The sequence below is a fragment of the Brassica napus genome, chromosome A3, assembly GCF_020379485.1.
Source record: "Brassica napus cultivar Da-Ae chromosome A3, Da-Ae, whole genome shotgun sequence".
Classification (NCBI taxonomy): Eukaryota; Viridiplantae; Streptophyta; class Magnoliopsida; order Brassicales; family Brassicaceae; genus Brassica; species Brassica napus.
In genome coordinates this window covers 18,074,751-18,098,452 of record NC_063436.1, presented here as the reverse complement: position 1 = coordinate 18,098,452, position 23,702 = coordinate 18,074,751, and the positions used below count along the sequence as shown (strand labels likewise).

Here is a 23,702-nt window from a genome sequence, read left to right as displayed (position 1 = left end):
ATTTGTCAAAAATATCCGCGCACAGCGCGGGTTAGTATCTAGTAGAGGCATTAAAAGATAGAACCAAAACCAGATTAATTATGTTGATGGTATCCTTAACTTGTTTATAGTGAGCATTCACAAGGTCTTCTTCTTCTTCCTGGAAAAATGCTCGTCTTTCAACTACATAAATGGGTGCCTTTCAGTCCAGATAAGATAACAGCATGAAGAAAGTGAACTTCTTTTGCTCCCGTTTCAATATTCACTCGTTTTTCATAAATAATACACAAAAACAACATATTGTTATTGTGTTTTGCCACCGAACGAATGAAATACATCATTTACAAAACTAAATATCCATGGAAAAAGAAGAGAGCAAACAAACAATGATTTGTTATTGTGTTTTGCTGCAGATAGATGAGATAAAACAAAGCAAGCAAAGCTCAAGAAACCTTTATAGCGTCTTAACTGAAAGAGCCAGGAATAGGGACAAGCGTTTCAACATACGTCAGAAGAGTACTCCCATAAGTATAGAGGGGTAAACTAATCTCAACATTTGTCAAACTTTTCTCCTCTAAGTTGTACGCAACCAATTTTGATTCTCTTCCAATTGATTCTTTTCCATCAATACCTACTAAAACTAATAGCAATCCGCCATAAGTTATCGCAGACACTAGGTGAATCTGAGCGATACTACAACTAGTCGAGATTTCAAGAAGACCCCTCGAGAGATTGCAGATCTTGCTCCAACATTTGATACCACCAATCTTCTCGTCATGTTGAGCAGACCAAACGATGATATCACTAGAAAGGGCGTCAACCCCCACTGTACATAGACCTCTTCCTCTTAACCCCTCTATAACTTGAGGAAATGCTTTACCACAGTTACTCGGACCTGGGCAGTAGTTGAAAGTCTCTGACACCAAATCAAAGCTTAAAACCTTATCAGACCTTATCATCATAGACCTGCCAGTAGTTATTTTCACCAACCAGCGTTCCAGGAAGTCTCATGCGGATCAAGACGACAATGTTTTCTAAACACGGAACATCAATCATCCGAGACTCACCCGACGTTAAGGATAACACTAGTGCTTTAGAATGGCTGCCTCGCATATCAAGAACCAACACAATCTTATAATCTTGACTTGAGTGGTCATAACCAAAACCGATCTCAGCCCAGTTACTGACATGCCTTGTTTGTACTCTCCTTAATTCTCTCAGTGACGGGTTCCAAACACCAAAAGTCATATCTTCAAAATATAAGCAAAACAGTCCATGGCAGTGACCAACTAAACCAGCGTCGAGAAGCAATTTGTTATCTCTAACGTTTAAGTTAACATCTTCGAGTACCATCATCTATGGCTTGCCATCTTGATAAGAAAAACGACCAAGTAGAGTATCTGAACGACGGAACGACAAGTTTTGCAGACACATCTAAACCGTATTAAGTCCTTAACAGGAGTCCTAGCGAGTATTTCCACCACTACGTCAAAAGGAAGCTCTCTTCTCATCTTCAGATTTCTAGATAGCATACCTTAGCAATCTAGTAGAGCAATCTAGGCGATTCCAATAATCTCTTCACCTAAGATTTTTTTTTTTTCCCGAAGCGTCTTAAACTTATGTCGGTAAGAAATTGTCTCTGTAAGGAAACCTAGGAATCTAGGATTAGGATATTTTTTTCAACTTTTTTTAACAACTTTTATAAACATATAACATTACAAATAAGATCCCTTATATATTATTTGAGAAGCATTGCAACATTTTTTTGTAGCCACATGTCATCACTAGAATGATTTTTAGAATCTTTAGAAAAATAGGTTGGTCTATCTAAATATATAATAAGCTTTTTATTAAACCACAATAAATACATTATTAATGTGCTTTATTATTTCCTTAAATAAGATTACGGAATTGCCTAATGTGGCTAAAGTATATATGACAATTAATGATTTTGAATAATAAAGATTTGATAAGAATAAGTGTGTATTATAATAATATTTGTTTAATTTTAAGCTATTAAAATAAATTAAACAATCATAATAACCATATAATAAAAATTAAAAAAATTATTTATATATTATATTTTGAATTTTTAAAAACGAGTATAAATTCACATTCAAATTTTGTGATCTATCATTTAAAAATTTTGTAGTTATGACATGATACAAATAATTAAAAAATAATATAAGTTGAAAGTCTCATTTAATAAGTATCAAAAATAAAAGATATATAAATATATGTATCATTTTAAATTAAACTATATGCCATATAAAAATACATAAATATCTTAATTTTGAAATTTACTTTGAACATTTTGATAAAAAATTTGAAAAAATATTGAGAACTTAATTTTTTAAAATATTATAAATTATTTAAACCATAAATCTCACAGTGAAAATTTTGTTATCACTAATTTAGATTTTTTGCTATAACAGATACAAATGATAAAAAAATATGAGCAAAAAGCATCATCTAATAAATATTAATATTAAAATATACCATATATATGTTACTATCATTTAAATTTAGTTAAATTTATATATTATATGTTCGCACCAATTTAATTATGTAAGTAATAGATAATGAATTTTTAATTATTCAATATCTATTTATTATTTCATAATATGTTATAAACATATAATATATAAAAATTATTTTATATATAATGTTCATCCCGCGCAAGGCGCGGGTCTTAACCTAGTAACTAAATTAAAATGCAAACAATTGCAAATTTAAAATGAAAAAAAAAACATTATTACACATAAACTAAAATTTGAAGAAGATTTTTTTGAGCCATCTTCTTCAATAATAGAATAATAACAATTCTCAATAGAATACATACAATATATTATCAATTAAAAAGGAAAAATAGGAGAGAAGTTGAGAACTTATATATAAGAGTTAATTATTTCATAGATGTAATATTTAGAATGAACATTATTTTAGAGTTTCGATACCCATTTTGAGTGTAGCGATGGTCTTAGGCCATCTTTAAATAAAGAAAGAAAAGGGTTCATCTCCCTCTTCTTCAAGCACAATCCAATCTCCACACCACCTGACTCATCCCTCCTTTCTGACATAGAGAAGGCTTCATTGCGGTCAATGTGCACAAACCTCTGCTTTAACGGGTCTTCCCCATCCAAAATCTAACCCGTATATCCCTAACCTGGTCGTCCCGGCTACAGATCCGAACTGTACACCTGTTTTAAATTTCTTTTTTTTGCCTCCACAAAGTCCTCAAAGAATGACTCTATCCCTCGTGAACCAACACCTTTGACCGAATCACTTAGAATCTCGACAGCTCTAACAAAACCATCTTCTTTCAAAAACGTTCTCGCTTCGTAATGGAACCAACCTGTTGGAAACACGAAGCTCCCGAAGTACGTGGCGGGAAGTGGCGGGTCTAACCGAGACCTAAAGTCTGCTGTATAACAAAAAAGTGTCGGTCTGTTCGCGTCACCTCCACGCGCTTTCACCACACACGTCCATGCGTAAGCATAGGCGATGACAAAGGTTGACAGATGAAGCTCGCGAGATGAGTGGCTCTTGACACGTTCCCGGAGCTGCTCAATGTCCTCCAGAGTTAAGTCGAGAGAGACACGTACAATGTCCGTGCCTATCTCATCGATGGGAGGCGGCTTCAGGGATTTAAAGTCATGGCTCTCCTTTGAGAGATACGACACCATTTTCGACTCAACCCGGGAGGAAGATTGATGATGGTACGATCAAAGCTGGGAGTTAGATCCTCTGGAAGAAGGGGAGACTCCGTGGAGTTGCCATGTTCTTGCAATCTGCAAATATGCGCCCAAGATTTGTTGAGTTTTCCCTCATTAGCCCAAGTTTAATCTATAACCAAGAAGTCCAAGAAGAAAAAAAAAAAAAATATCTAGAGAAAAATGGAGAAGGATGAAGAAGTGTGTAGAAAAGGAAGTGTGTAGAAGATGGAGTGTTCTAGAACTAACTTGTAGTCTCCATTTACTAGTATAAATAGGGATGTCTAGTTCACTTGTAATCATCCAGAATCAAGAAAAATAATAGAGAGAAAACATTTCAGCAAGAGTTCTAAAAATCTCCAAGAAATCTCCAAACACAAGCTTTAGTAGAAAAATCCCTTTCCTAAAATACAAAGGTTATCTCAAATAAAAACCGTCTACATTCCATCTTAACCTCTCGAAGAAAATATTATCCCCTAATTTTCTCAACAGCTGGTATCAGAGCTAAGTTACCGGTTATCTTTGAAGAAGTGAAGATGGAGGCCACCGTTACCTTTGAAGGTGATATGTTCAAGCTCACGACGGACAACTTCTCTTATTGGAAACCGATGATGGAAGATCACCTTTATTGCAAGGATTTGCATGAGCCCATCATCATGAAGGATAAGCCGGAAGGAAAGGATGATAAAGCATGGGAGATTCTTAATAGAAAAGCGGTTGCCGTAATACGCAAGTATGTCGACCGATCTCTCTTTGAACATGTATCTACCTACACAAATGCTTTTGAATTATGGACAAAACTTGAATCCATGATTCAAAAGAAAACACCTCGAAACAAAGCTCTTCTTGTTCGACGGTTGGTAAAGTTGGAGTACAAGGATGGCCAGAGTATGATGGAGCACTTGAACAATTTCAAGGGGATCGTAAATCAACTTAACAAAATTGATATGAAGGTTGAAGACGAAATGCAAGCCCTTTTACTCCTTAGTTCACTACCGGAGAGTTGGGACACACTAGTTGTCACTCTAAGCAATTCAGCACCGGAGGGAAAGCTTACCATGGACACCGTCACTGATAGCCTTCTAAATGAAGAAGTTCGCAGGAAGGAGCGAGGTTCGAGCTCTTATTCAGAAGCTAACATTGTTGATAGACGGGGTAGAGAAGAGACTCGTGGTCACAACAGAAGCAGAGGACGAGACCAATCTCGAGGAAGATCCAAGTCACGTCCAAGAGTTACCTGCTATTATTGCGGCAAGCCGGGTCACATGAAGTCGGAATGTCGGTTTTTAAAGAAAGACAAACAAACCGGTAATATCAAACCAGACCGGTTCAATCCTACAAAGAAGCATGAAGACAAGACTACCACCATTGTGGAAGACCAGAGCGAAGAATTATATCTCATTGGAGAATGTAATCTTAGCTCTGATGATAGCTCATGGATCGTTGATTCTGGTGCTTCTTTTCACGTCACCCCTCATGGAAGCTTCTTCACAACCTACCAAAGTGGTGACTTTGGTAATGTTCAAATGGGAAATCAAGGAAGAAGCAAGATCGTTGGAAAGGGAGATGTTATTCTTACATCAAACACGGGATGTAAGATAGTTCTCAAAGATGTGAGGCATGTTCCCGACATTCGGCTCAATCTCATATCAACCGGGAAGCTCGATGATGCCGGTTTCGATAGCCACTTTGGCAGTAGCAAATGGAAGCTAACCAAAGGAAGTTTGATCATGGCTCGAGGAAGTAAAGAAGGCTCATTATATGTGACTCAAGCCAAGCTTTGCAAGGAAGAAGTAAATGTCGCAAGTGATGACATAGATATATGGCACCGAAGACTCGGGCATATGAGTGAGAAAGGTTTAAACATACTTTCTCGCAAGAAACTTCTTCCTAATATGAAAGGTCTCTCTCTCTCACCATGTCATGATTGCTTAGCCGGAAAACAACATAGAGTCGCTTTCCGAAGATCGTCTACGCCTATGAGAAGAAAGCATATTCTTGATCTTGTGCATACTGACGTATGCTCCATGTCCGAGAAATCCAATGGAGGAGCATCATATTTCGTCACCTTTATTGATGACCATTCAAGAAAGGTATGGGTATACCTTTTGAAAACAAAAGATCAAGTTCTTGATGCTTTCAAGGAGTTTGTTGCCCAAGCAGAACGAAGTACGGGTCAAAAACTCAAGTGTGTTCGATCTGACAATGGTGGAGAGTATCGAGGTCCCTTTGAAGCATTTTGCAAAGCTCATGGAATCAGAATGGAGAAGACACCACCAAAGACGCCACAACTGAACGGGCTAGCTGAAAGAATGAATCGAACGATCACAGAAAGAGTTCGGTGCATGCTCTCTCACGCTAAACTATCCAAGCCATTTTGGGGAGAAGCCATAAAGACTGCAGTAGACGTCATAAATCTTACACCATCAGTTCCTTTGGAAGGCGATGTTCCGGAGGAAGTTTGGTCGGGTAAGAAGGTCTCTTACAACCATTTAAAGGTGTTCGGTTGCAGAGCGTTCGTCCATATACCTAAGGATGAACGAGCCAAGCTAGACTCCAAGACTAAAGAGTGCATCTATCTTGGATCACCAAGAGATGATTTCGGCTATCGGCTTTGGGATCCGGTTAACAGAAAAATTATCCGGAGCAGAGATGTTGTTTTCTTCGAAGATCAAACAATCGAAGACATCAACAAATCAAAGAAACCAAAGCTAAGGGTTGTAAGGAATGAAGATTCTCATAAGCCTCAAGATCATGAACAAGTGATTGGAGATGATGGCGAAGAAGATCCCATCATGGATCCGAATGGTGATGAAGGTGAAGAAGAAGATCAAGTGGAGCCAGAGGAAGAACATGAGCCAAGAAGGTCTGCAAGAGAGACAAGACCATCTGTAAGATATTATCGAGATGAGTACGTTAATCTTACAGATGAGGGGGAGCCTGAAAGCTATGAGGAGGCCATAGGAGACACTCATAAAGATGAGTGGGTTGAAGCTATGCAAGATGAAATGCAATCCTTGCATGATAATCACACTTATGAGCTGATGAAGCTGCCAAAAGGAAAGAGAGCCTTGAAGAACAAGTGGGTGTACAGGTTGAAGTATGAAGAGAGAAGCTCAAATCCAAGATACAAAGCTCGATTGGTTGTGAAAGGATTCAACCAAAAGAAAGGCATAGATTTTGAAGAAATATTCTCTCCAGTAGTGAAGATGTCCTCTATCCGAGTGGTTCTTGGTCTAGCAGCAGTTCTAGACTTGGAGATTGAACAACTCGATGTCAAGACGGCTTTTCTACACGGTGAACTCGAGGAGGAGATCTATATGGAGCAACCTGAAGGATTCAAGGTTCCAGGAAAAGAAGACTTGGTGTGCCGATTAAAGAAGAGTCTTTACGGCCTCAAGCAAGCCCCAAGACAATGGTACAAGAAGTTTGATTCCTTCATGGTGGATCACAACTTCAAGAAAACCAAGAATGATCATTGCGTTTTCATAAAGAGGTATGAAAGCGGTGACTTTCTCATATTATTGCTCTATGTTGACGATATGCTAATTGTGGGCCAAGATCGCAACAAGATAACCGCATTGAAGAAAGATTTGGGAAGGTGTTTTGCGATGAAAGATTTGGGGCAAGCGAGACAGATTCTTGGAATGAAGATCACTCGGGATAGACCAAAGAAGCTTTTATGGTTGTCCCAAGAACGATATGTGGAAAGAGTGTTGGAGAGATTCAACATGCACAAAGCAAAGCCGGTGAGCACTCCACTTGGTGGACATTTCAAGCTAAGTTCGAAGCAAAGTCCAACAAGTGAGAAGGAAAAGGAGGAAATGAAGACTACTCCATATGCATCAGCAGTGGGCAGTCTCATGTATGCTATGGTGTGCACCAGACCCGACATTGCCTATGCTGTAGGAGTTGTGTGTCGTTTTCTAGCGAATCCAGGAAAGGAGCATTGGAAAGCAGTTAAGTGGATCCTACGCTATCTACGAGGCACAACGAAGAAGTGTCTATGTTTTGGCAATGGAAAATTGGAGTTGAACGGTTATACCGATGCAGATTGGGCTGGTGATAAAGATTCAAGGAAATCAACCTCAGGATTTGTAACTACCTTTGCAGGGGGAGCTGTTTCATGGCAGTCGAAGCTACAAAAGTGTGTTGCCTTATCCACCACGGAGGCGGAGTACATCGCAGCAACGGAAGCGTGCAAGGAGATGCTATGGATGAAGAACTTCTTGCTTGAGTTGGGAGTAAAGCAAGACAAGTACAACATGCTATGTGACAACCAAAGTGCTATTCACTTAGCAAAGAATCCAACGTTTCACTCTCGCTCGAAGCACATCAACATTCGACATCATTGGATTCGAGAAGTTCTTGAAGAGAAGCTCATACATCTCAACAAGGTACACACCGACGAAAACTGGTCAGACTTTATGACCAAGGTATTACCTATCAAGAAGTTTGAAGATTGCTGCAAAGGCACCGGCATGACGACTGTCTCGGGCTAAATCGGGAAGGGGGAGATTTGTTGAGTTTTCCCTCATTAGCCCAAGTTTAATCTATAACCAAGAAGCCCAAGAAGAAAAAAAAAAATATATCTAGAGAAAAATGGAGAAGGATGAAGAAGTGTGTAGAAAAGGAAGTGTGTAGAAGATGGAGTGTTCTAGAACTAACTTGTAGTCTCCATTTACTAGTATAAATAGGGATGTCTAGTTCACTTGTAATCATCCAGAATCAAGAAAAATAATAGAGAGAAAACATTTCAGCAAGAGTTCTAAAAATCTCCAAGAAATCTCCAAACACAAGCTTTAGTAGAAAAATCCCTTTCCTAAAATACAAAGGTTATCTCAAATAAAAACCGTCTACATTCCATCTTAACCTCTCGAAGAAAATATTATCCCCTAATTTTCTCAACAAGATTTCATAAACGCTATTGATGTTGTAGCGTCAACGATGCAATGCAGATACAGAATCCTTGGTTCGGGAACAACGTGATTTGGAGAGAAAGAACGGTGGCCGAGTCCTCAGAGACTGTTAGCTCAGGTGCCAGATGATGAACTCGGTAGCCGGACGTAGTCCTTTGCCGGATAAAAGGGAGAAGTCTGCGTCGGTCTCTGCGACGGTAAGCGAAACCGTGTCGTGCTTGGAGACGATGATGCGCAGCTTTGGGTCTTGTGGGGCCCACGTGAGGCGGCCGGTAAGGGGGAGGTAGTAGCTGAGGACAAGGGAGGAGGTTTGGGAGGATGTGAGAGTGAAATGACTTGGGTGATGATGATGACTCGGTGAGTCTGTAGAAGACGACTTGCTGACTAGCATGGAACTTTATCCAGCTGCGTATCTTAAGGTGTTAAGAGTGTGTTCGCATGATCCAGAGCTTGGAGATATGCAAGATATCATTACAGTACGAGAGCTTCCCATGAAAGAGTCCCTGAGCACTTCAGTCAACTTACTTCCTTTAAAAGGGATGTGATCTTGATCATTATCCAGAGCTCTAGTACACTCTTTTAATGCGAGTAAGCTCTTATTGATCTCTGCTCCTTCCAATCTGTATCATATGATAATCAGGGCCTAGAGATGGTGTAAAGTGTTATCTAGTCTGCTTGTCATTGTCTGTTGTCTAGAGGTGTCAACTGGGTGGGCCGTCTATGGGCTATCCCAGTCCAATTCACTTTGGGTGGAATATAGACACACTCAATTAAAAAATAGGCTAACTGGACAATAGACCAATTGGTCCATGGTCCAACTGGATAAAGACCAAATGGACAATAGGTGTCCATGAGCCTCTTAAAATATAGCTTTATAATTTTGACAAAAATATAGTTTTACAATTTTAGCAAAAAAACACTGTTTTAGGGGAAAACATTAATTTCACAATTTTAGTAACTTCACTATTTTGACGAGAAAATTAACAATTTTGGCAAAAATGTAATTTCAAAATTTTGATGGGAAAACATAATTTTACGGTTTTGACGAAAATCGTAATTTCCGGTTTTGTTTTGAAGAAACGTAATTTTTTTTATAAGAAAGCATGATTTTCCGTTTTTGGCGAGAAAACATGATTTTTCGGTTTCACAACTTGTGTCTGCTCAAGGTCCACTTCCAGCAAGATCCATGAAAGAAAGCTTGCCAACGAGGCGTGGGGGCTTTGACTGATTTCTCTCTGCTGATTTTTTAATAGCGAGCTGAAGTATAGCATGTGAGCGAGAGGATTCTTCATTTGCACCAGTACCTCTTGATGCACTTCCTCTCTCAATAAGCTCCATGCCTGCATAATCGTATATGTATCAGATACTCTCTGTACTCTTGCAAACCAACAATGCACACTTGCTGCTTACCATCTTCTCTCATGCACAGCTTCCAATAAATGAAGCTTGCTGCTTGCTGGATTACAAGATGACACCACGTGTTTTATTATATCGAACGGCTCTATATATAAAGGACTGCGTTTCATGGAGGCCCACTTTATTTCTCTCTTTGGGATACGAAATCGTTTTGATGAACACTCGGAGTATTGAACAACACGGACGACGACAAGGTTTTCACGTTCGCTAAGAAGATATCAGCACCGTCGTACGATCTCGTGGCGGAGTCGTAGATGTTGGCTCTGGTTGTGCAATACACATCAGTTGGAAAAAGAGCCTATTTCAACATGAATTTTGCTCGTCGTGCCTATTTTTTTCGAACTTTTCAGTATTACATATTCTTTATTAAACTAATCAAAAATTCAAATATACTATATAAACTTTAATGCATCGTCAATTTTCATTCCCGAATTTTTAGTGTGCATATTCTATACCGAACTAAACAAAAATTCAAAAATATTACATAAATTCTTAAAATCGTGTTTCTATATATATTGACCGTCAAATATATTAGCCATCCACTAATTGTTATATATTGACCATCAAATATGTTTGTCATCCATTAATTTATCAAAACAACGTTATTTTGAATAACATCCATCTATGACGAAAAAAACCTGTTAATGCTACTTCATTCTCGAGGATTTTTCTTCCCCACTTTGAAATATACTATTTTTTTTTTTGCTTTTAACAGCCATATTATAAGGTTCTCGCGTTATACGTACGTGGTAGATTATTGTTCGTGGGAGATTATTGTTCGTGAAAGGGGCATAACTTTTTTTTTTGTTTGTAAACTAAAGGGGCATAACTTTTTTGGTCAAGATCTGGACATTACTTTATAGGAAAATCCCATCAATTATTGCATGCATGTAAGAACAAGGAAACAGCGAAAGATATATTTATATATACTATTTTTAACAACCAAATTTTATATAGGTCCTCGCGCATAACGTTGGAGAGTATTGTAATGTAGGGATGATATTTTGAATAGCAAAGTCAATAATCTACCGATTATAAAATAGAAGTAAGGCATGTATACATAACACAAACACAAAATATAAATCTATCTACTGAGGATCGAGAGCTAATTAATATACATGGCGATATCCCACGTCAAGCCTTTGCATCTTTCTCTCCTTGTGTCACTCTTTTTCTTGCCTTCTGCTTTGGGCGGAACCGATTTCCATAACTGCAATCGTAAGTAGCAGTTAATGTTAATTTTATCTTTTACTCTCTGAAAAAGACAAATAAAGTTACTTTGATAATCGTTGTAATATATTGGTATCATTTTTTTCTTGTAGCCCTTCGTGACTATCCCGTCAAAGTCAAGACTGTCGTGATATCTCCAGACCCGGTTAAGATTAGCACTAATGGAAACATTACGATAACCGGTTCTACAAGTAAATAGTTTCCCATTTGGTTTTCTTGATTATTTTTAAGTTTTCTCTTCCAGTATTGTTTGTTGATTAATAAATCTTGGTATGAATAGGCGTAGATATCCCTGATGGAGCAACTGTAAATCTCGACGTTAGAGCATGAGCATCAGTGAACCCCCCTTTGGGGTTCACCTTCTTAATTTTTTATTATTAAAGTTTTTTTTTTTTCATTTTGATTTTTTTTAAAAAAAAAAAAAAAAAAAATTGACCAATCGCGGGCCGCCACGTGTCGTGGGGCCCGCGCTACAGTGATGAACTTTAGGAGAGAGGGTATCATGCAGAAGAGGTGAGAAGGGGTGAGTTCATCACTTTTGCTTTTTTTAATATTTTTTTTTTCTCGTAAAACGTGTGAACCTCCCTCTTGAACCTCTAATGCTCTTGCTCTTAGGTTTCCCGAGCCTATATCTAAAAGAAGCTACTCCTTATGTGATATAGTGGCGTGCCCTGTTGCAGCTGGCCCCATTGTGCTTAATTTGTTTAATGTATTCACTCAGCAAGAACTTATACCAGTAAGTTTTTCTTTACATTAACAACTAGTTGGAAACTAATGCTATAATCTTCAGATCACTTTTCTAATGAACTTACGAGACTGCTTTTTTTTTTTAACTGAAATACTAGTGGGGATATTTTGTTTTAATAAGCATTACCGAGGAGCACCGGGAAGACCCAATGATGTGCGTCTCCTTCCGTTGCAGGATTACACGTGAACAAACGTCTCTGCTTTAGGCAAGCTACCGAGTAAAACTATGTTCCAAGTCGTTTATGAGTCAGATCTATTCTTGTATGCATGGTAATCCTAATGTTTGTATCTTTCTTTTTACCTTTATATGTCGTCCAACAAATAAAATATGCTTTTAATAAACACCCTCTAAACGATTTGGATTTTTCTATGTTTTTAATCTGGTTTTTAAGCACCTCAAAACTTTTAAAACGTTATATATATATTTTTTTACAAAAATATTGGCACCTATGCTGACATATTAAATGTAAGATAGATTTGGTGTACCTTTTTGTACCGGTAAATAAACTTGTGTCACTATGAGAAGTAGTCTTGGGCATATTATCCGAAATTCAAAAACCGAACCGCAACCGAACCGAAAAAACCGAGACCGAAACCGGACCGAAAATTACAAAAAATCCGAACGGTTCCTACATTTCTAAACTCGAAAAAACCAAAACTAAACCGGGACCGAACCGAGAACCGAACGGGTACCGAATATTTTGAATATTTTGAATAAATTAAAAATATTAATTATTTTTAATTTTAATATATATAAAATATAATTTCTAAATAAAAAATATTTTAAAAATCCAAACTACCCGAGTAACCTGAATATTTTTTTTTGGGTTAGAATTTGTTTTTTTTTTGGGCTTTAAACCCGAACCAAACTCGAATTATTTGTAATACGGTTCCACTTCGGATTTTATAAAAAAAATAAACGGTTCCTAAACGGTTCCTAAACATCCCAATCCAAATAAACCGAGAACTGAATAAACCAAACCGATCCGAACCGAACCGAAAATTCGAATGCCTAGAACTAATGAAAAGAGGACCTTTTGTTGGTAGGATCAGTGTTCCAAATTTAGCAATCCGTACCGTTCACATTGGTAGAGCCATAAGCAAGATCACTAACAGTTCGGGAGACACTTAATATAGCAATCATATAAAATTAATTTTCCATGCACCGAGTCTCAATAATTACAAATCCATTACCTAGGGTAAATATAATGGAGTATAGGATATTACTTCATAACAAATTTTGTAATCAACCGATTATTGCACGCATGTAGAGCTACACTACTACATACTTCTTTTTGTCAATAAAATCAGCCATAAAATTTTTACAACCATATTTTAAGATATAACGTGTGAGGTCGTTGTAATACATATATTTTTTTTTGAGTAGCAAAATTTGATAATCTACCAACTATAGAATAGAAGACATGCATGTATAGAGATATATAACACTTACTGCAAGCACAAAAATATACATGGCGATATCCCAAGCCCAGCCTTTGCTTCCTCCCCTCCTTGTATCACTCCTTTTCTTACCTGCTGCCTTGGGAATCAGATTCCAAACCTGCAAATGTAAGTAGCAGTTAATGTTAGTTATCTTTCTTTCTTGATAAAAAAAAAGACAAACAAGGTTACTTGCTTTCTCAAAAAAAAAAAAGTTCTTTTGATTCATGAAGTTAAAGAAATTATCGTAGTGGTATCAATTTTTTTTCCTATTTTTTGGGTAGCCGGTCATCACCATCCGGTTGATGTCAAGACTGTGGAGATCGCTCCATACCCGATTAAGCCTAGCACTAATGGAAACTTTACAATAACCGGTTAATACAAGTAAATAATTTCCCAGTTGGTGTTCAAGTTAACTCTTCCAGTATTATTTTCTTGATTAAAAAATATTGGTATGAACAGGCACAGAAATCCCTAATGGAGCAACGGTGGAACTCCGTTTAACGATACCCACCATGACTCCTGTCACTAAAAAAAAACTACTCCCTCTGTGATATAGTGGCTTGCCCTGTTGCACGGCCTGGCCCCATTGTGTTTACTTTATCTAACGTATTCACTGAGGAAGAACTATTATATGTGAGTTTTTCTTTACATAAACAACTAGTTTTAGACAAATTCTGTAGTCGCTGAATTTCAGATCTCCATTTTGTTGGGTTTTCTAATGACCTAACGAGCTAGACCGTTTTATTTTCTTGAAATATTTTAGAGGGGATATCAAGTTTTATTAAGCATCACCGCGGAGCACCGGAAAGAGCCAATGACGTGCGTGTGAGATATCAAACAAAGTCCCATATTGCAAGTTAGACGAATGAATGTCTAATATATAAAAAGATATTCAATTCTAATTAGTACGAAACCTTTTAGAAATGAAACCATACGAGTTTGCCTAAGACCAAAAGTGGACAATATCATACTAATCAAAATATAGAGTTGGACATAAATTTAATAAATCCCAACATTGGTATCGGAGCACGAGGTTGACGAAGATCTGCAAAAAGACCTAAATACATAAGAGGAGGTCTGTGGTAGAAACGAAGTCAAGATCATGGAACCTGCAATAACATTCTCAAAGGACCGAGATGTTGTGGGAGGACGCATTCTCAAAAACGAAAGAAACACACGAGATTAGTTTGAGGGGGAGGGGAGGGGATGTGAGATATCAAATAAAGTCACACATTGAAAGTTAGACGAATAGATGTCTAATATATAGTAGAATCTCTATAAATTAATATTTGATAAATTAATAATCTTTATAAATTAATAAATTTTACTCGTCCCAACTTGGGCCGGTTCAAAATTTTACATATATCGATAAAATAATAAAATAATATTTTTTTTAGAAAATTCTATGTAATATAGTCCCATTAAAATTATAAATTAATAATTTATAGGTATACATATTTTATAAAAGTAAGAACCTATTATTATATTATTTGTTTTATATTCACAATCGAATTGTCTTTATATTTTATTAACACTTAATATATTTTTGAGGAGATTTAGTACTATTATATCTAAAGCATATAAATTCTATGCAATATATATTACAAGATATGAGCCCGTTGCGTTGCTACGGGTTTTGTTTGATGTTTTAATTTAATAAAAATCATAAAATAATAAATTATTTTGTTATAGTTTTATGATTGTTTTTACATATGTTGTTTGAGATTTATTTTACAATAAAAACCGTTTTCATATATAAGTTCAAGTTAATATTTGTATTTTATAATCATTGTGGGTAGATTAATTGTTTTAAACTTTGTATTTAGGATTAGAGAAAATATTATACCTAAACGTTTAAACTGAACACAACCCGAAATAAGAAATTGAACGAAAAGTAAAAAAGAATATGAAAGTCAAATACACCAATCGAGTCAATGACAACATTATACATGTTCTTCTGTACTAAAATTTAATATTTTATTAAATAAGTCTTTAAAATTTTATTTTGCTAGGATTTTTTTTAAAAAGGAAAACATTATATCTTAAAAATCTCCTTTTTATTTACAATTAAAAAATAAAAAAATAATATTAAATACTCTTTTACAATCTTGTTTAAGATTTTTTTAAAAACAATTACTGTCATATAACCTATTACAATTATCTTCTCTTTAGAATTTCAGAAAAAACAAAATTGCTATGAAATAGTTATTTTAGTTATTGATAAATAATTTTAAAATTATTATACGTATCAATACTAATTTTACACTTCTTTTGTTAATTACTAATTTTTAGTATCATGTTCATCATCAAATTCTCTCTTAAAATATTATCAAATAAATTTTTACAATTCTCTTTTGGTTAGGATTTAAAAATATGATACAAATTTCTTTTATTTAAAATTTTTTATGAAAAAATAAAACAACTATCAAATATTTGTTACAGTTTTGAAGGATTTAAAAAAAGGAAGTTATATTACATAATCTTTTACAATTATATTTTGTCTACGATTTAGAAAAATAAAATTTCTATCAAATAATTATTTTCAGTTAATATTAACTATTTTTAAAAGTTGCATTTTCAAAATTCGTTGTTTTCAATATCACTAATATTTTTACAATTTTTCTTGTTAGTTAAATAATTGTTACTATCATGTTTATCATTAATTGTTAATTAAAAAATACTATTAAATAAAATTTTACATTCTCTTTGGTCATCATTTTTTTTTAAAAGGAAAAAAAATCTTAATTGGTTAAGATTAGAAAAAAAAATTGTTTTTAGAAATTCCTTTTTTAAGGATTTTAGGAAAAGAAGAAGTTTTTATTTACACATTCACAATCTAATTTTTTTAATTGACACATGTCACAATTATATCATATGAAATATTTGAAGTTAATTTTGGTTTTTATTTTTTTAACACATAATTATTGAAAGTAAAGTTAGTTAATTATAAATAAAGTAAGATTATTTTTCTATTTTTTATATTTTATTTAGACTTTTAAAAAGAAATTAATTATTTTATAATTAGTTTTTATTTTTGATTTTTATACAACTATTTTAATTTTAATAGAAACAAATTCTGTTTAATTATTTATTTATTTTGTCTTATACATACAAATATATATCCATCATATTCACACATACGCATGTACGACAACAACATCAAAATTAAAAATTATGTTGCATCAAGAAATTAAAAGATGTAATAAGGATAATAAAAAGTTGAGTTGCATCAAAAAATTAAAAGAAAATCTCAGGTAATACTTTTCATGTAAATACTATTGTGTTTTGTAGAAATAACATGTGGAAGCTTAAACCTAAATATAGATGTGAAATATAAATGTAGTTTTTTTTTAAATTCATTTTTATTATCTTATTATATATTTGTTTAATCATTATATACAATACTAGAAAGAAAATTATTATCAAATAATCTTTTGCAATTATCTTTTGATTAGGATTTAAAAAAAAAAGAAAATTACTATTAAATAATATTTATAATTATTTTTTAATAAAATTTGTTTTTGTTAATATCTTATTATATATATTTTTAATTATGAGATAGATTAACACATGTCACAATCCTAAATATATAATTGACATATGTCGCGATCATGTTAATGAGCAACTTAAAAAACCAAGTTTTATATAATAAGATATACACAAAATAATATAATAAAATTAATATAAATGTGCGTACTGTTCACTTGTATGTTTGGTCATACATCTCTGCTTAGGCAAGCTACCAAGTCAAACTATGTTCCAAGTCTTTTAAGAGTCTGATCTACTCTTGTATGCATGATTTCAGTTTATCTATGTTTTTAATCTCATCTTCAAGTATCTTCAAATACAAAAGACGTTATTTACCATTAACATAGCAGTCGCCTGAAGTCACACTTCACACCGGTCTCCTTAATTGTCTCCCAAGGTATAACCAAAGCCTAGCAGTGATATACTGATATTCAAAGAATAGCATATAAAGATATATGAGTTTCATTCAGTTTACTCAATCGAACACCTTACTTTGACGCACATGAAGAATAGATTCTTTAAATATAATATAGGGACATTACTTTGAAGCAACATTTTAAATATCTACCAATTGTTACATGCATGTGTAACAAGAAAACAGCGATGGAAATATATATATATATATATATATATATATATATATATATACTATATTTTTTGTCAAAGAGATATACTACTTTTTAATCAGCTTTTTTAATGGAACAACATGCCTGCCGGGAGAATACAACACACAAAGCATGTTCAGTGTTCCAGATCTCGCAGCCTGTACCATCCACATTGGTCGAAGCATAGGAGAGACAAACAGGGGCAGACGTAGGTTGTGAGGAACAGGGTCTCGTACCCCGGCTACATTTTAATTTTCTTTGAATGATTAGCTCAAAATTTTGATTCTAAGAAATAATAAAGTCCAAATTCTATGAAAATGCCCCGACACCCGGTTACAAGTACTCCTAGATCCGCCCTTGAGACACGAACAGTTTTGCAGACACATAACAGCTGAACTAAGCCGTCCACCAGTTTCATTAAGTATAAGACCATTGCCTGAGAAAGCTGATACTATTATCCTATACGAATAGATACTGTCTCTATGAAATAGGTATAACTAACCAGAGGGCAAACAGTTCTTGAGCCAGATGGCATATCGGGGTCTATGCAACCTGCGTTCAAACAATCCCTATCTCATAACAATCATTGTTAACCCCTTCACCCAAAGTGAAAGGAGAAGAACTGACATGCCTGAGCTCTCTATCAAGCCATTTTATATGCAGAATCCCATGTTGGTCCATCATTATCGGTGAAATAGCTTTCTGTGCATATCTTACACTGTAACATTGATAATCAGATGCCAAATTTTAAATGATAATTTGAAGGAAAGTAGATGATCTTAAACGGGCTTTTTACCTGAGAAACATAAACCTAGTTTATGACATATGATGACCATATAAAAAAGGAAACTTATATTGTTTTAGCAATCTAGACAGCTCTGTCCTTAAAGTTAATGCAACTCCGATCCTAGAGGATCTTGCTTCCCCACTTTGAGAAAAATTGATAGTTAATTGAGGCTTTTATACTCAAAAGAAAAAAAAAAAATTAGGCTTTTATTTCTCCCAGATAAACATGTTAGAATAAGAATATTAATAGTAATACTATCTCCATGTGTAGCGTTATCCAGAGCCGGCTTAAGATGAACAAGGGCCCTTGGGTTTTCCCAACTTTTTTAAAGGTCCTATAGTAATTATTTTCTTAACGTTTTGTAAAAGACTATTTTTATTTAACCTTTTTCACACGATCATCAAGCATGCACATCCCTTTAATATTTCAATTAGAAAAAAATGTAATACTGTGTGTTTAAAGCAGCCCAAATCTAGATCATATATGCTAATGAAAATAATTACGACTCCTAATATTGCTGGAATTGGAGGGGATCCGGGGTGGTTGCACCGCCTTGTTAAGTCGACACTGACGTTATCATTGAGATATCGGTGATGATTGATTGTGTTACTTGTATATTAGCACAGTATTTAGTTTTTTTAAAAAAATTATTAAATTTTAAGGAAATTGCTACAAATACCACATTCATAATACCATTTACACTTACCACTTTTACTCTCATTTTTAATGAAGAGTAAAAAACACTTATACTCATACCTATAGGATTAACTAATCTAGACTTAGGGTTTAGAGTTGAAGAATAGAGTAAGGTTTTTGGAATGTGAAATTTAAAATTCTAATAAATATAAAAAAAATTATAAAATAGTTTTAAACATAATTTTCGATTTTCAAAAAGAAATTTCAAATAAAAATTCAAAAAAAAATTATAAAAAGTTCGAATTTGAAAAAGTTTAATTCGAAAACATACAAAATTTTTTTTTTTTTTTTTTATATTTATTTAAATAATGATTTGTTATATATATAGAGAACAATGGTACAAAAATCTTATGCCACTTAATGAAGAATGTATTTTTAAAAATGTCCATTTAGTGGTGGTAAAGATGAAAAGTGGTACCATGAAAGTGGTAAATATGAAACTTCCCCTAAAGTTTACCAATCTTGTTGTGATTTTATTTATTTTTAAATTAAAACCTGCATCAAGCTTCTATTTTTATATATACAGTAAAAACTATGTATCATAAACAAAAATCACTTTCTTTATTTTTATGTTGTAGAATCTGACCATAATATCATTAAATTAGGTAATTGTAGGTACATTTATTGCTATATTAATTTTTATTATAATTTATTTTTTTAACATAAGTTCTAACTTAACTTCAACATTTTATAAAAGTTAGTATTCATATTGTAATATTTTCTCTATGATATATCTAAATATATAATATGTTTGCCCAGTTCTAACCAGAACGCTTTGTTATTTATAACATACAATATATATTGTAAGCTTTTTATTTCATTGTAGAAAAATATAGAAAACACTTACATCTGTTCTATCATATATTGTAGATAAAACAACTAATTCTACCTTTACGCTATCTTCTAAGCACATTAGAATTTATATTTTAACCTTATGTATGTGTTATATTCTGTTTAGAATATGTATTTAACATTTTTGATTATTTTTTGTTTTTAAATCTGAAAAAATCTAAGAAACAATCTTAATTAATTTTATTCAATTTTTTCTTTTTTTTTACGTAAAGTTACGTATATTGAATGACTTTGAATTTATTCTTCTTTTGATTCAACGATCTTCTTCATTTCTTCTTCTTCTTCCCTATCAAATCAAATGGTTTATATATATGTAACATATGGTGCTTGGAGATGGGATGTGAATAACGAGTGGGGGATCATTGTTAATTCGTCTTTGTTGATATTCATTTTTCTCGTAAGGAAGGCGGAGAAAACTAGAAAAACGACACAATTAGACTTTTAGAGTTATTTTTTTTCTTTTATTTTTTTATTTTATTTATTTAGGGTCATTTGAGAGAATTGCCCTTATATATTTTTTTTTTGAATAATACGTATTTGAATTCATACTTTTTTTTATTTTTTATGTTTTCAATTATTTCAATTTAGTTTTTGAAATCCAAAAAAATCTTTTTGAAAGTATTTAAAATAATAATATTTAAAATTTATAGTATTTATTTATTTAAGGTCATCCTAGAGATTTCTAAAAATATAATTACTATTTTAAAGTTAAGTAAATTATGTTAACCTATGTTATTCATTTAATTTCGTATTAAAAAATAATAGGTACATTTGGACAACTTTATAGACTCAAAGGTATAAAGAGACAAATTCATTCTCCAACATGGTCCAATTAGCCAGTTTTTTCTTTTCTTCATAATATAAAATGTTTTTCCATATATCTAAATAACTTTATCGTTAACAAAATTTATGTAACCAATTGCAGTATTTACATTATAATTAAAATTATTAATATATAAATTTTAAAAAAAAATATTTTTAATAAATGTGTATTAATGTAAAACATCATATAATATACAAAAGAGGGAGTATGTATTATTTTCTTAACAACCATATTTTAAGGTCTCGAGTATAACTAATGTGAGAATTATACATAATTATTTTTTGAACAACATTATTAGCTTAATTTTTTAATCATTTTCTTCATAATTAGCTCAATTTGTAGTTGACGTAAGTAATTAATTAATTGAATTAAATATTAATATAGATTCTGAAGAGTTTCTTAACCGATAAACTTGCTCTAAATTCATATATTTTGAGAACCCATGTGAAAACTCTCCTCTAATTTTTACGTGGTTGAAGTCAATGCAACTCCATTACTCAAAGTTTCTGCTTCCCCAACTTTGAAGTTTTAAAATATCTTAAAAAACTGAAACTTTTTTTTCTCTCTTATATGTCAAATTTCTTTGATTAGACTGAACTCAGCTATCTTCGAGCATGATTAATGAGGGGTTTTTAGCGGAATATAATAACCCGTCTCTTAACTTTTAACTAAAAAAAATTAAGAAACAATTCTTAAATAAGATATTTAAGAGACATGTTCTTATATTCCGCTAAGAACTCCACGCTAAGAACTCCTCATTAATCATACTCTTAATCTCCTGCTTGTTTATTGCTTAGTGTTCTTTGGAAAATATTTTTTTCTGTTTCATTAGTGATTCGAACTTATGTAGGGATATTACTTTAAAGCTAGTCTTATAAACCAGCTATTATTGTATGTGTATGTATGTAATTAAGCACAACATGTGCTACGCTGCCTACACTAAACTACTACATGCATCTTTTGTCAAACCAAGCAGACAAGGAAATATATAATATTTATTTGACAACCATGTTATAATGACCTGGCGTATAACGTGGGAGATTATTCTAATAATTTGGATATTATTTTGAGTTGCAAAATCTGATAATCCACAGGACTATAAAGTAGAAGGCATGCATGTATAAACAATAACACTAGAAACACAAAACATAAAAGTCTTATATATACTTAGGATCGATAGCTAATTACTATATATGTCGATATCCCACGCCCATCCTTTGCTTCTTCCTCTCCTTGTATCACTATTTTTCTTGCCTGCTGTTTTGGGCGGAAATAACTTCAGAACGTGCAATGGTAAGTAGCTGTTAACGTTTTATTTTCTTTGATAAATTAAAGGCAAATAAAGTTACTTTCAATCGTGAGAGTTATAATCGTCGTAAGATGTTGGTATCATTTTTGTTTTTGTTTTTGGTAGGAAGTTATGAAAACTATCGCGTTAATGTCGAGACAGTGAAGATCTCTCCATACCCGGTTACCCGTAGCGGTAATGCAGACATTACAATAACCGGTTATACAGCCAGAATCTCTGATGGTTCAGTTGTAGAACTCACCATTGCGAAAGCCTCCGCCGGCGACCCTAAAACTTCCAGTATTAAAACCTACAACTTGTGTGATAAAGTGAGGTGCCCCATCAGACCTGGCCGCTTTTCGTTTACTTTATCTAAAATATTCAGTAACGAGGAGCTAAAAGGAGTAAGTTTTTCTTTACATTAACAATTAGTCCGAGAGAAAATTCAATAACTGTTGCTTTTTCAGATCTCCATTTTGTCGGATTTTCTAATGACCTAATTACGAGACCGCTTTTTGGTTTTATTGAAATATTGCAGAGGATATATGTTATTACAGTACGCATCAAGGATGCGAAAGACACAAGTATGTGCGTTGTGTTCCTTTGTTGGGTTACCGATGATGGTAGTACGTCTCTTATTAGGCAATCTGCTACGATGATGGAGCTTGAATAAGCCATTGAACCAAACAGGATGATTTCTAATCGTACCGAAATTCCAAACCGAAAATTTATGCAGTAGACGACTAATATTTGTTTCTTTTAATTACGTACTTGTTTTGCAAATAAGAGGAGAAGAAGTAATCTTCCTCCAGTTTTTATGTTCATGTTGCTTGTAGGAGTTGAACTCCAACTTTGTTTCTTGTTATTTTCTATTTCAATCAATGAAAAATAAATAAAAATAGGTAGTCTTAACTACCAACGGAAATCAATCTTTAATTCTATAGCTTTTGGGATCATTATTTTGATATCGTGACTTGAAGCATCTACGGTCATGGCAAGCAACGAATTAGAGGATGTTGGACTTGGAAGCAGGTTTAGGAACGGTGCAGGATGAGATACTCAAGATCACTGATGGTATCACCGTGGAGGATTCATTTTAAACAAATGTTGTCAGACGCACCAAGGGTAAGTCGTAGGCCAGAAAATCTGTTTTTTTTTTCAATATTGGAACCTATGCTGATATTTTAAATGTGAGAAAGAGTTGGTTTTCAGTGCGGATAAATATAGTTGCGGGACTATGAGAATTGAGAAGAGGACCTTGATAGAGTATTGATGTCTCTAACTCCTTTATTGTTTATCAGAAATGGATTACAAGAACAAACAAGGACGAGCTTTGAAGATTGACTCCAAGTACACTCTCATGACGAGTATAATCTTCATCACTGATCTCACATCGATCAGGTGCAAGGACTCATGGCGTCACTCAGTTACATCATTCAAAGCATAAAACCTATTCTTCATTCTAGATTCCTATTTAAATAGTGTTTTTCATTCTCAAGCTGCCACAAAAATCTAACGGCAAAGCTGCTTCAGCACTCAGAGTCTTTCATTTACTCTGTTGCCTGTCCACGTCAGCTTCTGCATATGCCAAGTCCGTGTAAAGATAGTTTATATCTATCAGACCTTTTGTTGGTAGGATCAGTGTTTTAAATTTAGACTGCACTGCGTACATCCAA

General features: G+C 33.7%; 2 protein-coding genes and 1 pseudogene across 2 annotated transcripts; 2 read left to right on the top strand and 1 right to left on the bottom strand.

Moving 5' to 3' along the window:
• Positions 1-373: 373 nt before the first annotated feature.
• Positions 374-1,511, bottom strand: LOC106442229 (annotated as a pseudogene).
• A 9,593-nt stretch (positions 1,512-11,104) lies between these two features.
• LOC125607177 (MD-2-related lipid-recognition protein ROSY1-like) lies at positions 11,105-11,587 on the top strand. Its single transcript, XM_048777012.1, has 3 exons — positions 11,105-11,245; positions 11,350-11,448; positions 11,538-11,587. Exons 1-3 carry the CDS (start codon positions 11,146-11,148, stop codon positions 11,585-11,587), a joined length of 249 nt encoding a protein of 82 aa, XP_048632969.1. The 5' UTR covers positions 11,105-11,145.
• A 9,928-nt stretch (positions 11,588-21,515) lies between these two features.
• On the top strand, positions 21,516-22,951 carry LOC106444042 (MD-2-related lipid-recognition protein ROSY1-like). Its single transcript, XM_013885575.3, has 3 exons — positions 21,516-22,031; positions 22,153-22,430; positions 22,565-22,951. Exons 1-3 carry the CDS (start codon positions 21,932-21,934, stop codon positions 22,697-22,699), a joined length of 513 nt encoding a protein of 170 aa, XP_013741029.2. The 5' UTR covers positions 21,516-21,931; the 3' UTR covers positions 22,700-22,951.
• The last annotated feature ends 751 nt before the right edge of the window (positions 22,952-23,702 follow it).